Source organism: Nerophis lumbriciformis, linkage group LG07 (assembly GCF_033978685.3).
Source record: "Nerophis lumbriciformis linkage group LG07, RoL_Nlum_v2.1, whole genome shotgun sequence".
NCBI lineage: Eukaryota > Metazoa > Chordata > Actinopteri > Syngnathiformes > Syngnathidae > Nerophis > Nerophis lumbriciformis.
The window spans coordinates 20,312,233-20,326,107 of NC_084554.2; the positions used below are offsets into that span (position 1 = coordinate 20,312,233).

Genomic DNA, 13,875 nt, shown 5'->3' on the forward strand with positions numbered 1-13,875 from the left:
AACAAGCTTTTTTAATTTTTGGTTTCATATCTAACACTCTAACCAGGCTCTAAACAAGAAAGACTGGACTGACGGTGAGCCTACCGACTCTGAGAAGGACTTCTGGGAAATAGCGGCAATGGAGGCCTACAGCCATATGAATGACTGGACATCGCTGCAGTATTGTTCCACCGTGAACGTCGATGAAAATAACCCACCCAACCTTCAAAACATGTGGCTGGAACCTTTCTACCAGGTAATGATTTTCTACTAGGAGGAGTTTTCATGGCTAACAAGGGCTAAGCCTTCTAACTGTAACTGAAGAGGAGCGATCACACCACAGTCGCTGATTAGGGATGGGTACCGAATCCGGTACTTTTTTGGCACCGACCGGATCCCGCCGGTCCCATCGTGCACCAATTTACATAAAATCCAACGGTGCCATGTTACGGTACCTGGGTTGTATGTGACGTCATGCCCGGTTGCCAACTCAGCCGGCTTTTTTCACTTCGGCTCCTGACGATTACTCCAGCAGCAATAACAGCGGACTTAGCCAAATTATCTGTAGGATGTTGCAATTTTCAATGCCAACAAAATATTTGACTCAAAAAAACGCTCCACTTTTCCATAAAAAAACACTGGCTTAATGCTAATATACATTGGGTTTGATATTGAAATGTTACTGATTAGCATTAGCAATATTACTTAGCAATTTTAACACATCCAAATTTATCAATGAAAACTACAACTAAGATGCACGTTACCACCAAACAGCTGGTGTAATAAGTAGAATACTTACAGTATTGGCACTCTTTAGGGCGCAACAAAAGACTAGATTCAGCAAAGACTGAACTGACACCATAAACTAGGGGTGGGCAATTATTTTTTACCGGGGGCCGCATGAGCAACCCGAGCACTGCTGGAGGGCCACATCGACAATATTTCAATTAAATTTTGCTCAATATTATTTTTGATATATACCGTAAGATAAATAATAATAATAATAATAATACTTTCATTTAACCTAACTTAACTTTATACCAAAAGCACTGCTTTGGAAATCATTTGTACCCCTTTCAGAGATCACATTTAGTTCCCCTTAAACATCCTCATGTTGCACAATGAAATGTAAGCATAGGATGAAGTGTGCATTCCTGTAACTTTCTCTCGTATCGGCATTCCATGATTAATATAAATAAATTAACATTAATAATAAATGACAGTAAAATAAGCACACGTATGACTGAGGAGTCATAGTGTAACTTTGTGTGGTGTTTGAGTTGTCCGACTTTTTGTGTGGCCATAAACGCACCAGTGGTTTAGTGGTATGTGTGTTGGTGACGAATGACAAGTTGGTTTTGACCTGGTTTGTACGACAGAAAATGAGTAGTTTTTCGAGATAGAAGTGTTTTACTCATGTTTTTGGTGTGGTTATGGCCGAATATAAACAGTTTTGCTCAATAAAGTAATCGATATAATTCCTGGCCTCGAAGCATCTCGATAGACGTTACAATAATTGAACGGTGTTCAATAGAACAGTGTTGACGAACACCGTTAGGGCCGCTTGTTGTTACTGTCACTCAGAGTTGCATTGCAAAATTACACAGAATAAATGTGTTTATTTTGTTTAGAATTCAGATGGGATTTGATTTGGTGCACGGCATATATTTGCTGTGCGCAGAGGACGCTTGAGCAGTGCGCAATTGCGCAGGCGCGCACCTTAGAGGGAACGTTGCTTGGCAGTCCATGTCTTGTTGAAAACACGCCAACTTTTCTCTTTTTAGCGTCTCGGGAGTAACCGTGCATCACTTGCCACTGTGCACCTTCACTCACAGGTTACACACGGACATACGTCCATAAATAACACTTTTCAAAATAAAAGCAGCTCAGTTGTATTGCGCGCACGACATAGATGTTTTTTCAACTTTATTTTGTAATTTGTGATTGCAGCTGTTCACATTCACTCAAAATCACGCACGCGCATACGTCCACACGGAAGTAATACAATTAACGCTTTTCAAAACAAAAGCAGCACCGTTGTATTGCACACTCGACATAGATACTTTTTTAAATGTATTTTGTAATTTATGATTGGCCTCACGCGGGCCGGACAGGGACGCACAAAGGGTCGGATGTGGCCCGCGGGCCGCAGAATGCCCAGGTCTGTCATAAACTATACACTACTGCCATTTAACGTTTTGGCCTTGCACTTGTAATTGCAACTTGATGTAAGACTTGAAAATGAGACTCAGAAACATGATATTAAAACAAGATAACAACTGGACAGCGGTTATCATAATCAGCTTATTTTTAAATGTTGAAATGAAAATGTTGATGTTATTATCAAAAACGGTATTTATTAATTTGCACAAATTACCGAAAATTAGTTATGTTGAGTATCGGGAATTGGTACCGTATTAGTTGAAATATAAACGGTACCCATTCCGAGTCGCTGCGTGTGTGCATGTGTGTGTGTACAGTCGTCTCTTGTTTGTCGCTTTTTATTGGCTCACTGCCTCACCGTTTTAAATCAATTTACACAAAGTAGGAATTTCTGATCATATATTCAATAATTTCATCGCTGTTCGTACGCCACACTTGTTTTTGCTCCAATTTTTCCTCTAAAATATTCTTCACAAATCTGTCTAAACTTGTGTTAGTGAGAATTTCTTCTTTGCCAAGATAATCCATTCCACCTCACAGGTGTGGCATATTAAGATGCTGATTAAAAACCATGATTATTGCACTAGGTAGACTTAGGCTGCCCACAGTAAAAGGCCACTTTGAAATGTGATTTTACCACACAGCACAATGCCACAGAAGTCACAAGTTTTGAGGGAGCATGCAGTTGGCATGCTGACTGCAAGAATGTCCACCAGAGCTGTTGCCCGTGAATTAAGTGTTTATTTCTCTACCATAAGCCATCTCCAAGGGCTTTTTAGACAATTTGGCCGTAGAGCCATCCGGCCTCACAACAGCAGATCACGTATAACCACACCAACCCAGAACCTCCACATCCAGCAGGTGCACCTCCATGATTGTCTGAGACCAGCCACCCTCCAGCTGCTGCAACAATTGGTTTGCATACCCAGAGAATTTCTGCACAAACTGTAAGAAACCATCTCAGGGAAGCTCATCTGCATGCTCGTCCGCCTCATCGGGGTCTCGACCTGACTGTGGTTCGTCGTCGTAACCAACTTGGGTGGGCAAATGCTTACACTTGATGGCGTCTGGCATGTGAGAGAGGTGTTCTCTTCACCGATGAATCCCGGTTTTCACTGTTCAGGGCAGATGTTGGACAGCGTGTGTAGCGTCGTGTAGGATAGTGGTTTGCTGATGTCAACGTTGTGAATCGAGTGGCCCATGATGAGGGTGGGGTTATGGTACGGGCAGGCGTATGTTATGGGTAACGAACACAAGTACATTTTATTGATGGTATTTTGAAATGCACAGAGATACCATGACAAGACCCTGGACCATTGCCTCATGTTGCAGCATGACAATGCACAGCCCCATGTTGCAAGGATCTGTACACAATTCTTGGAAGCTGAAAACATCCCAGTTCCCAGTTCTTGCATGGCCAGCATACTCGCCGAACATGTCACCCATTGAGCATTTTTGGGATGCTGTTGATCTGTGTTTTCGACAGCATGTTCCAGTTCCTGCCATTATCCAGCAACTTTGCACAGTCATTGAAGAGGAGTGGACCAACATTCCACAGGCCACAATCAACTACCTGCTCAACTCTGCAAAAAACCTAAACTTTTTCAAAGTGCCCTTTTATTGATGGCAGCCTAAGAAACACCTGTGCGTTAAGGTCTCTTTTGGCAAGGTCTTCCTTTTGAATATCACCATGGGTGGAAGTTTCTGGCCATTAGCATGGCAAGCTAGAACCACAGTGAAGGATGACTTCTCATTCCCTGTGGTGCGAATATTCACCGTACGTGCTCCCGTTGTATCCACAGTGCGGTTCACAGGAATATCAGTTGCTGTGAAATAGTAATCCGTGTGCGGATGGAGAGATTGCGTCTTTTCATGAACCGGATCCCTGACGCTTAGTAGGAGCCATTTTGTGGTCTTTACAGATGTAAACACACAAAGGAAATGAAACGTACGGTATATCCGCGCGCTTTTTCTTCTTCTACGCGGGCGGGTGGTTGCGTACAGTAGAAGAAGAAGCGCTTCCTGTTCTATGGGGGCGGGTGCTTACCTTGGCGGTTGCTTGCGTAGAAGAAGAAGCGCTTCCTGTTCTACCAGGAAAAAAGATGGCGGCTGTTTACCGAAGTTGCGAGATCGAAACTTTATGAAAATGAATCGTAATATTAATCCATATATAAAGCGCACCGGGTTAAAAGCCGCACTGTCAGCTTTTGAGTAAATTTGTGGTTTTTAGGTGCGGCTAATAGTGCGGAAAATACGGTATATAGTAAAAGTTTTAGATCTTTGTGTTCAACTCATGGAAAATGTGAGCAAAAACAAAAGTGTTGCTATTGTATTTTTGTTCAGTGTGTATATATATATATATATATAAATGTATGTATATATAATGCGTGTATATATGTATGTGTGTATATGTGTGTGTGTATATATATATATATATATACAGTATATGTGTGTATGTACGTATATATATATATATATATGTATATATGTGTATGTGTATACCTATTCACATATGTATGTCTGTATATACGTATATATATGTATATATATATATATATATATATATATATATATATATATATATATACATATACAGTGTTGCCGTTAACGCACTTTTTGTGTCTTCTTACGCATTGAAACAGGACGTGAAATTCGGAAGTCCACGCGTCCCCATAACCGACTTTCGCCGGCGTTTTGTTTACCGTATTTTCCGGACTATAAGGTTGAGCTTACCCACCTCAATGCTTTTGAAGCGTTGGAAGAGGTGATAAAGGTTGGAAGGGGTGATAATGGTCTTAAACCGAAGATGTTGAGTAAAACTGCCATTCTATATGATTATAACCTATTTAACTGACCATGTTGCTTTTGAACATTCCATGTACAGTTGAATGAAGGGCATTCTTACTCAACAGCCATACATATCACACTAAGGGTGGCCATATAAACATCGCCAACACGATCATAAATATGTGCCATATTGTGAAACCAAACTAAACAACAATGACAAACACATTTCGGGAGAATATTTGCACCACAACACAACAGAACAAATACCCAGAATTCCCTGCAGTCCCAACTCTTCCGGGACGCTACACTATTTTATTTGGTACAGGGTGTAACTATAAGTGTGACCAGTAGATGGCAGTCAAACGTAAGAGATAAGTCTCAAGTAAACAACACCAACATTTTAAATGTTCCATTGAAAATATAGAACATTACACACGGCACTCAAAAATCTATCAAAAATGTTTTAGTAGTAAATGTTTTAGTGCAATTTCTAATATAAAGTAGAGTAAAGTTCTTACTTATATCTGTCAGTAAACTCGCCATGAAAGTGCTAAAACATACCGGTGTAGTGAGTTTACATTATTTACCCAAGGAACTTTAGTTATTAAAGTTCTGGTCGGACGGTTTTTCACGGGACACATTTCCGGTGTGGTTGTTTCCGGATGAGGAGACGCTGCTCCGTTGTTGATTTAAGTAAATTCTGAATGTCATCAAAACAGTTAGCTCCATCTTTTGACACTTCTTCCATTACCGTCCATGCATGCTACACCGCTACAACAAAGATGACAGGGAGAAGACGCTGTCGAACGTGAGCCACGTAAATAAGACTGCCCACGTAAATAAGACCGCCCACATCCGGAAGCGACTGTCAGAAAGCGTCTTGAAGATGACCTGTAAAACATAATCTATGCAACATTTTGACCCAAGAACCACCATTTCATGTTATGTAGACCACAAGGAAGTGTTTTACATTTAGAAAATAAAAACATTAATATGACTCCTTTAATGCGTCCCTAATATATGAAAAAAGATTAAAAACAGACAATTCAAGGGCAGCGTGCCTTATAATCCGGAGTGCCCTATGGTCCGGAAAATACGGTATATTTGCCGGGTCAAATTATTAATTATTTATTATTGGTCGACTTCAAAGTAATGCACTTTTCTGTTACAGTTTCTTAAATTTTGATTCGCCGAAAATTTTATCGATCACAAATACTGCCTTTGTTTTCTTTTGTGTTCTTTTTTTTATTAATTAAGTAATGTTTATGACAACCTTTTTCCAAAACACAATATAGAATGTGAGATATAACAGGATAATGCATACATTTATCATCTGTTTTCAAAACGGTTACAAAAAAGGGAAACACCATAAATTTACTGTGGGACCCCATTTTCATGACTTGATGGGGTCCCTGGGACCCCATTTTGAAGATTCCTAGCGCCAACACTGCATATATGGATGGATATAGATATATGGTATATGTATTTATTATTATTTTATCAATCAATCAATCAATCTTTATTTATATAGCCCTAAATCACAAGTGTCTCAAAGGGCTGCACAAGCCACAACGACATCCTCGGTACAAAGCCCACAGTTTTTTTTGTCAATGTGGCCCCTGAGAGACAGTCTGTTCTACATACAGTTTTGTTTTTTTATTATCAGATCCCTCTAGACATGAAACAACACCCACATAGTCACTCTTACACTCTTTTAATTAAATATGGTAATGCTGTCTGAGGCTGAGTCTAACAGTGGCCACAATACTGAGGAGTGTGCTCTGATTGGTATGGTTTAATCTAGTGCCTAATATTACTCTTGTATTGATAGTTTTTCTTCATTTAGCAATTTTAATGCTTGAAAATGCTTAATATAGGTCAAAAGTACGTAGAAAATGCTTAAGAAAAATATTTCATCCAAGATTAAGTGTAGCTGCAAACTTTGAAGTGTGATGTGGCGAGGGACAACTGTAAAATTATTTTTTAGCAAATAAAATATATATATTTTTTCAAATTAACAAATAGCTGTGCAGAAAGGAATATGAAATCTGCAACTCTGGTCAATAAGGCAAATAAACAGGAAAATGTATTTTCAATAAAGAATCTTTGTATCTTGAAGATCCCACACTTTGGAACTAGTGACGAATACCAATGTCAAACGCAGCATGCCACTCCTGACCGCTTTCAGTACGGACTGTCATGAGCCAAAGGAAGCTTCTTGATAAAAAGCAGTTTGGTGCTTCACAGTCTAACGACAAAGCAGTTGTATCAGTCACATAGTTTTTTTCTTAAAGTGACGCACACATCGCAGCATTGAGGGACGCAGTATCATTGCTTGTGTTTAATAATGCATCCATGCTTTCCTATCGTTTGACCGATCACTAGTTTATGGCATAAAGAAGTGCTATAGAGGTACTGTTTGTGTCCAAATACTGTCTTTTTTTGGGATTTTCAGGACATGTATCTGCCGCACATGATCCGGAGCATGCTCAAGCAGCTGCAGCTCGGTGTGAGCGATCAAAGTCTTCTCAGCTTCATCGACCAAGCCATGACGGTGGAGGAGCATAAAAAGCTGCTGGAGAGTCATTACAGCCAAGAACTCAGCTTGCTGTACATCCTGCAGGAGGACTATGACCGTGCGAAATACTACTCTGACTACGCCATGCAGCTCTTTATGGAGGTCTTTCAAGATGCCAAAAAACACTAATTATTACTGTATTATGCACTGATTCTACTTCTCCTTCTTCTAGAACTACGCTAGTGTGGATACGTTACTAACTCAAAGCCGGCTAACCATCCTGCAATCAGTGCAGGCCTTGACGGAAGTCCAGGACTTCCTGCAGTTCATCAGAGGAGAAGGTGAGAAGATTCCATCCAAGTTATGTCCCTTACATCAGTAGTTCACAACCTTTATTACATATTGCATATTTTAAATCACAAAATCTCCCAGCACACCACCGGACCTAAATGTAATAATTTGTACCTTCATCCATCCAGTGCAAGAGTACTTAATTGTTACTGTTACATTTTTGGACTAACTGAAATTACCTATTTTTCGGTCAGCACACCTGAGGATCACTTACACCACACGAATGTGCCGCGACATTTTTAGTACAGTAGGACCTTGTTTACGTAGACTAACTTATCAAGTCCTGGTCCACTGTGTTGTTCTTTTTGCTAAAAAGTTCTTGCTTTAGTTGACGGTGACTTACATGGTCGACCGCTTTTGTCAACATAATATGTGAGAGCCAAAGAAGTAATTTCTATTAAGAATGGTGTGTTTATGTTGACGTGTGTTACATAACCAATGCCTAGTTCAGGGGTCGGCAACCTTTACCACTCAAAGAACCATTTTGACCCGTTTCACAAATTAAAGAATACAATGGGAGCCACACAACTCTTTTGAAATTTAAAATGAAGTAACACTGCATACAAAGTTTTTTTTGCTTCGTGCTATGTATAAACCAGGGGTCTCAGACACGCGGCCCGCACCTTAATATGAAAATGTAATGTTAGTGCGGCCCGCGAGTTTTATATGAATGGCGCTTGACAGCGTCATACTTGCCAACCCTCCCGATTTTTCCGGGAGACTCCCGAATTTCAGGGCAACTATTCTCTCGAATGTCTGCTGATTTTCACCCAAACAACAATAATAAGGGCGTGCTGTGATGGCACTGCCTTTAGCGCACTCTACAATCTGTACATACAGCGTGCCAGCCCAGTTACATTTTATATGAGGTTTCTGCAGACACACATGAGTGACTGCAAGGCATACTTGGTCAACAGTCATACAGGTCACACTGAGGGTGGCCGTATAAACAACTTTAAAACTCTTACTAATATGCGCCACAATGTTAACCCACACCAAACAAGAATGACAAACACATTTTGGGAGAACATCCGCACCGTAACACAACATAAACACAACAGAACAAATACCCAGAATCCCATGCATCCCTAACTCTTCCGGGCTACATTATACACCCCCGCTACCACCAAACCCCGCCCCCCCCAACCCTGCCCCCCTGTAAGAGTGTTAAAGTTGTTTATACGGCCACCCTCAGTGTGACCGTATGGCTGTTGACCAAGTATGCCTTGCAGTCACTTGCGTGTGTAAGCAGAGGCCGCATACAACATGTGACTGGGCCGGCACGCAGATAGTATGGTGAAAAAGCGGACGCGACGACAGGTTGTAGAGGACGCTAATAAAGGCAGTGTCATCACGGCACGCCCTCAGTATTGTTGTCCGGGTGAAAATCTGAGAACATTTGCCCCGGGAGATTTCCGGGAGAGGCACTGAAATCCGGAAGTCTCCCGGAAAAATCGGGAGGGTCGGCAAGTATGCAGCTGAGCCGCATCAGAGTGGTCAAAGAGCCGCTGCGGCTCCGGAGGTTACACAGCATCAAAACATTCACACAGTGACTTCCTATTCAGTGCAAAGTAAGCTTCAAAATAAAAGCATATTAACCTGGATTTTAACACAGCAATTTAAAAATAATTTTGTTTTGATTGTTAAGAACTGTTGAGATTTTTTGCATGTATGTCGCTGCCGTCAAAGCAATACATCACAGCAGCTCTGTTCCATTCATTCATCCATCTTCATCCGCTTATCCGAGGTTGAATGGCGGGGGCAGCAGCCTAAGCAGGGAAGCCCAGCCACTTCGTCCAGCTCTTCCCGGGGGATCCCGAGGCATTCACAGGCCAGCGGTGTAGACACAGTCTTTCAACGTGTCCTGGGTCTTCCCCGTGGCCTCCTACCGGTTGGACGTGACCTAAACACCTCCCTAGGGAGGCGTTCGGGTGGCATCCTGACCAGATGCCCGAACCACCTCATCTGGCTCCTCTCGATGTGGAGGAGCAGCGGCATTATTTTGAGCTCCTCCCGGAGCAGCTCTGTTCGATAAGAATATAAAATATCATATGAAAACACAAATATATAAACACTCGGACACGGCAGAACTCTGCCAAATCTTATCTCCCAAACATAAAGAATCCATGTTAATAACTTGAATGCAGACAATGATCTGAATCAGTTCCAAAATCTAATCACTTGTTCCTTATCCCATTATTGACATTTCTTAAAAGTTCAATAAAAATCCACCAATAACTTTTTAAGTTATGTTGCTAACTGACAGATGAACGCTGGCAACCACACAATCTCCTGGTGGAGGTAAAAGATGCACAAATCAAGTGAAACCATTTCAACAAACTGCAGTGGTTGAAATGAATGCTTTATTTATACATTCTACCTATGTGTGTTCTGCTGTGATGTAAATTATATTATATAATAAGTAATGTTTTTGGAAGTTAGCATTTCATGTGATTGGTGCATTAGTGTCTGTGACGTCCCTCAAGCGCATCATCACTTTATGGACTGAGCGCTATCCTGATGCTAAAGTTGATCCAATGAACGTGTGGGACGATATTATTACATCACGGTGAGGAAAACAAATGCTTTTGGTTCATTTCGTATCATTCCATTACAAAATAGCAATGCCTATTCCTTTTGATCTGTTCTGGTCAGATGTTTCTTCCTCGACAAAATTAGGGAAAAGCTTCAAAGCCAAGGAGACGCTGATAGCATGGAGGTGGATGGCGCCGCCATGGACGTCGACACTCTAGTGAACGACTGCAAGTTCAGCATGAAACTGCAGATGGCTGATAGTGCCAGGAAGCAGGTCCTCTACCACACGCTGATGATGATTCCTACATGTCACAGCTTGCATTTGTAACATAATAATTTATATTTCTTGCTTTCAGAATAACTTTTGTGTTGCCACAAAGCTGCTGAAAGAGCTTCACCGAGATGCCAAAACCAAGAGGAAGTGGTTGCTGCAGTGGGTCCACAGTTATAGCTGTTACAGCCATAAACGCAGCCAATCCCAGGGCCCTTTGGAGCAACTCAGTGTAATGCTGAAGATTGTTCCTCTTTTGGGTAAGCGAGAGCACAAATCTCAATTGAAAAGTCTTGTCATTAGAAATGTGGTTCTTCTTGGAGTTGATGCTGGAGAGCTCAATTTTGGTTCTTCTTTTTGTTGCTGCTTGTTACACTTGGAGACCAGCCATCAAGATTATTATTGCCGTTGTCTGTAGATCATCCACTCGGCTTCATAGTTTTTGCTCCAGGGTGTTGGGTTAAGCCACATCTCCTCCCTCAGCACCTGGAGATTCCTGCACTCCTGTAGGATATGGGGCATGTCTTGTTCTGCTTCTCCACATGGACACAGTGGAGTGGGCACGACTTTGATATTTCTGTCTGTTGTGCACTGGTCTGGGGTTTTTTCTTGATGTTTTCGCTGCAGTATTCTTGTTTCTAAGGCAAAACAACTGTTGGTGGTCTGGAATGGATCCATAATTTTTGACTGTGCCAAGGCATTTTGTTCCTTTTTTTGGATAAGGGAGGGATGCCAGTTACTTCTTCCATTTTGTTGATTAGTGTTGATTTCATTGCACCTGTGATGAGTCCCATTGCTTGGTTTTTGACTTTTTCCAGGGTCTCTTGGTGTGTCTTGGCAGCTGTCATCCAAGAGTTGGATCTGTACTCAAAGTGTACAGAGATGCAAAATAATATAAAAGTTATTTAAAATATTGTTTCACTGCAAAAGACCTCTAACAAAATAATTATGTCAAAATATTTTTTCACTGCAGAGGACCTCCAGACTGACTGTCAGAGTTCAACATCTGAACTATTCAGACAGCAAAAGGTCCTCCAAGGAACATCTTTCCACATCATGGCCACAGCTGTAAGCAGAAGTCCTTCAGTTCTGGAAACGATTCAAGCTGACAAAGCAGCGAAAGTTGTTAAACTTTCAAGAAGTCCTTGGCCTGTTCAAGATCTGAAGGTACATCCAGTAGCCAATAAGAACATTTGAACGCATCAAATCATAACTGACGTATAGGAAACATTTAGGAGTCACGTGATTGTAGAACATTCAACCAAATAGCAGTTTGAAATGCAAGCTAGCTCATTTACAAAAGCTTATTTTAACAATATAGTTATTTTTTAAATTCTTTTAACAATTGTAATACTTTAATAGTGTCTCAAGTATTACAATTCAACTGTTTGTATCATATTACGTAAATGAATTTATAGAAAACAAGCTTGTCCAGGTTGTACCACACCTTCGGCCCGAGTGCAGATGGGATGGGCTCCAGCACCCGTGCGACCCCGAGAGGGACAAGTGGTAGAAAATGGATGGATGGATGGAAGCTATGAAAATATCAGCTTATGTAAAGTGTCATGTAATTATTTTCAGTTATTTTGCAATAGATTTGTTTTCACATAGTTTTGTTATTTTTACATAAAATTAAGTTATTTTCAAATAATGTTTTTTTAAAAGGAAAATGAAGGTATTTTCACATTGAATAATTATTTTCTAATAAAGTTGAGTTATTTTCAGATTACGTAAGTTATTTTCACATAAAATTTTATTTTCACATAAAGTTGAGTCATATACCCTCAAGGTTATTTTAAAATAGGTATTTTTAATAGATTATTTTCAAATTAAGTTGAGTTATTTTTTAATAGAGTAAAGTTATTTTCACATAAAATAAAGTTATTATCACATTAAGTTATTTTCAAATAAAGCTGGGTTGTTTTCAAATAAAGTTGGGTCGTTTTCAAATAGAGTAAAGTACGGTAATAGTCAAATGAAGTTTAGATATTTTCAAATAAAGACTACATTTATCCTGAACAACGTAACATATGTATGTAGAGTTAGTAGTATTTCCTCATACAGAAAAGTGTTAGTCTATGATAAATATCAACCATCACTTTACTTTCAGCACAAATGTTCGAAAGAGTGCAATATTTGACATGTCGGTTTGTATGGTATATTTAGGTGATTGAGAACTGTTTTCCCTGCAGGAAGTGGAAGTGGGGTTACAGTTGCGAGCGCTGGAGTTGCTGAGTGATGGCAGCAGGAGGGCTGACGAGGAACTGCAAACCTTTACACACCAAGACGTGCAAAGCAGCAGCATTGTGGAATCTTACATGTGTTTGGCTGATTTTTGTGACAAACTACTGCGACAACAAGACCAGGGGGACACCAGTGAGTTTGTGTTGTTTTTGTTCAGTTCCTACCGTTACAGTCGGAATAACAGCTTTTGTGTTGCAGAAAGCTCATTCCCTGACCTGCTGGCACTGCCAGTTCATGTGGTGCACAACATGTTAAAAGCACTGAGACTGAACTCTGAGGAGGCTCGTCTAAAGTTCCCTCGTCTACTCCAAATAATTGAGTTGTATCCCTCAGAGACACTGGACCTCATGACTAAGGAGGTTTGTGTCTTTCTTTCTGCCTTCATTGCAGGAGTTTTTTGTCTCCACTTAAAGAGTAATGTGTGACCTTAAGTGTGTTTTCTTGCGATGCATAAATTGAATGTCATTCAAATCAATTGTATCGTATTGTCAATACTTCAAAAAGCATCAAAACAATAAATGCTGTAAACTGTGTGCTTTATTAGTTGGCGCTGGTCCCCTGCTGGATGCTAATTGGTTGGATCAGTCAAATGGTGGCCCTCTTGGACAAACGTGAAGCTGTGGCTGTGCAGCACTGCATCCAGCAGATAGCTGAATGTTACCCTCAAGCTCTGGTTTACGCTCTTATGATAAGCAGCGAGAGTTTTCACTTTGAGGACTCAGCGACTGGACATCAGCAGCAAGAATTTGTCAACAGGTAATAAGCACATTACATGCACTTGCTAATGCAAGTTATTTTATAAAAATCTTAATTGACTGACACTTTATTAATATCAGTCTGACTGTTAAGATAACTTCATCAAGAGTCTAACAGTTCCATTGTGGCAGGCAGGTCTACGTCTAGTTAGTTCCTCAAAGTATATCAGATTTTCTGCCATGTTTCTTTTAAAGTTAAAAGTTAAAGTACCAATGATTGTCACACACACACTAGGTGTGGCGAAATTATTCTCTGCATTTAACCCATCACC

The 13,875-nt window shown here is 40.5% G+C and overlaps 1 protein-coding gene across 5 annotated transcripts in view; it reads left to right on the plus strand.

Annotated features, from left to right (window-relative positions):
- Positions 1 to 13,875, plus strand: part of prkdc (protein kinase, DNA-activated, catalytic subunit) — a 149,977-nt gene that overhangs the window by 117,037 nt on the left and 19,065 nt on the right. For all 5 annotated transcript variants that reach the window (XM_061965688.2, XM_061965689.2, XM_061965690.2 and 2 more), the window contains 10 exons: positions 47 to 235; positions 7,385 to 7,609; positions 7,680 to 7,788; positions 10,265 to 10,367; positions 10,454 to 10,607; positions 10,690 to 10,864; positions 11,578 to 11,771; positions 12,797 to 12,980; positions 13,047 to 13,207; positions 13,393 to 13,604. In XM_061965688.2, the coding sequence (XP_061821672.2) occupies positions 47 to 235; positions 7,385 to 7,609; positions 7,680 to 7,788; positions 10,265 to 10,367; positions 10,454 to 10,607; positions 10,690 to 10,864; positions 11,578 to 11,771; positions 12,797 to 12,980; positions 13,047 to 13,207; positions 13,393 to 13,604 (1,706 nt within the window). The remainder of the gene's footprint in view (positions 1 to 46; positions 236 to 7,384; positions 7,610 to 7,679; positions 7,789 to 10,264; positions 10,368 to 10,453; positions 10,608 to 10,689; positions 10,865 to 11,577; positions 11,772 to 12,796; positions 12,981 to 13,046; positions 13,208 to 13,392; positions 13,605 to 13,875) is intronic.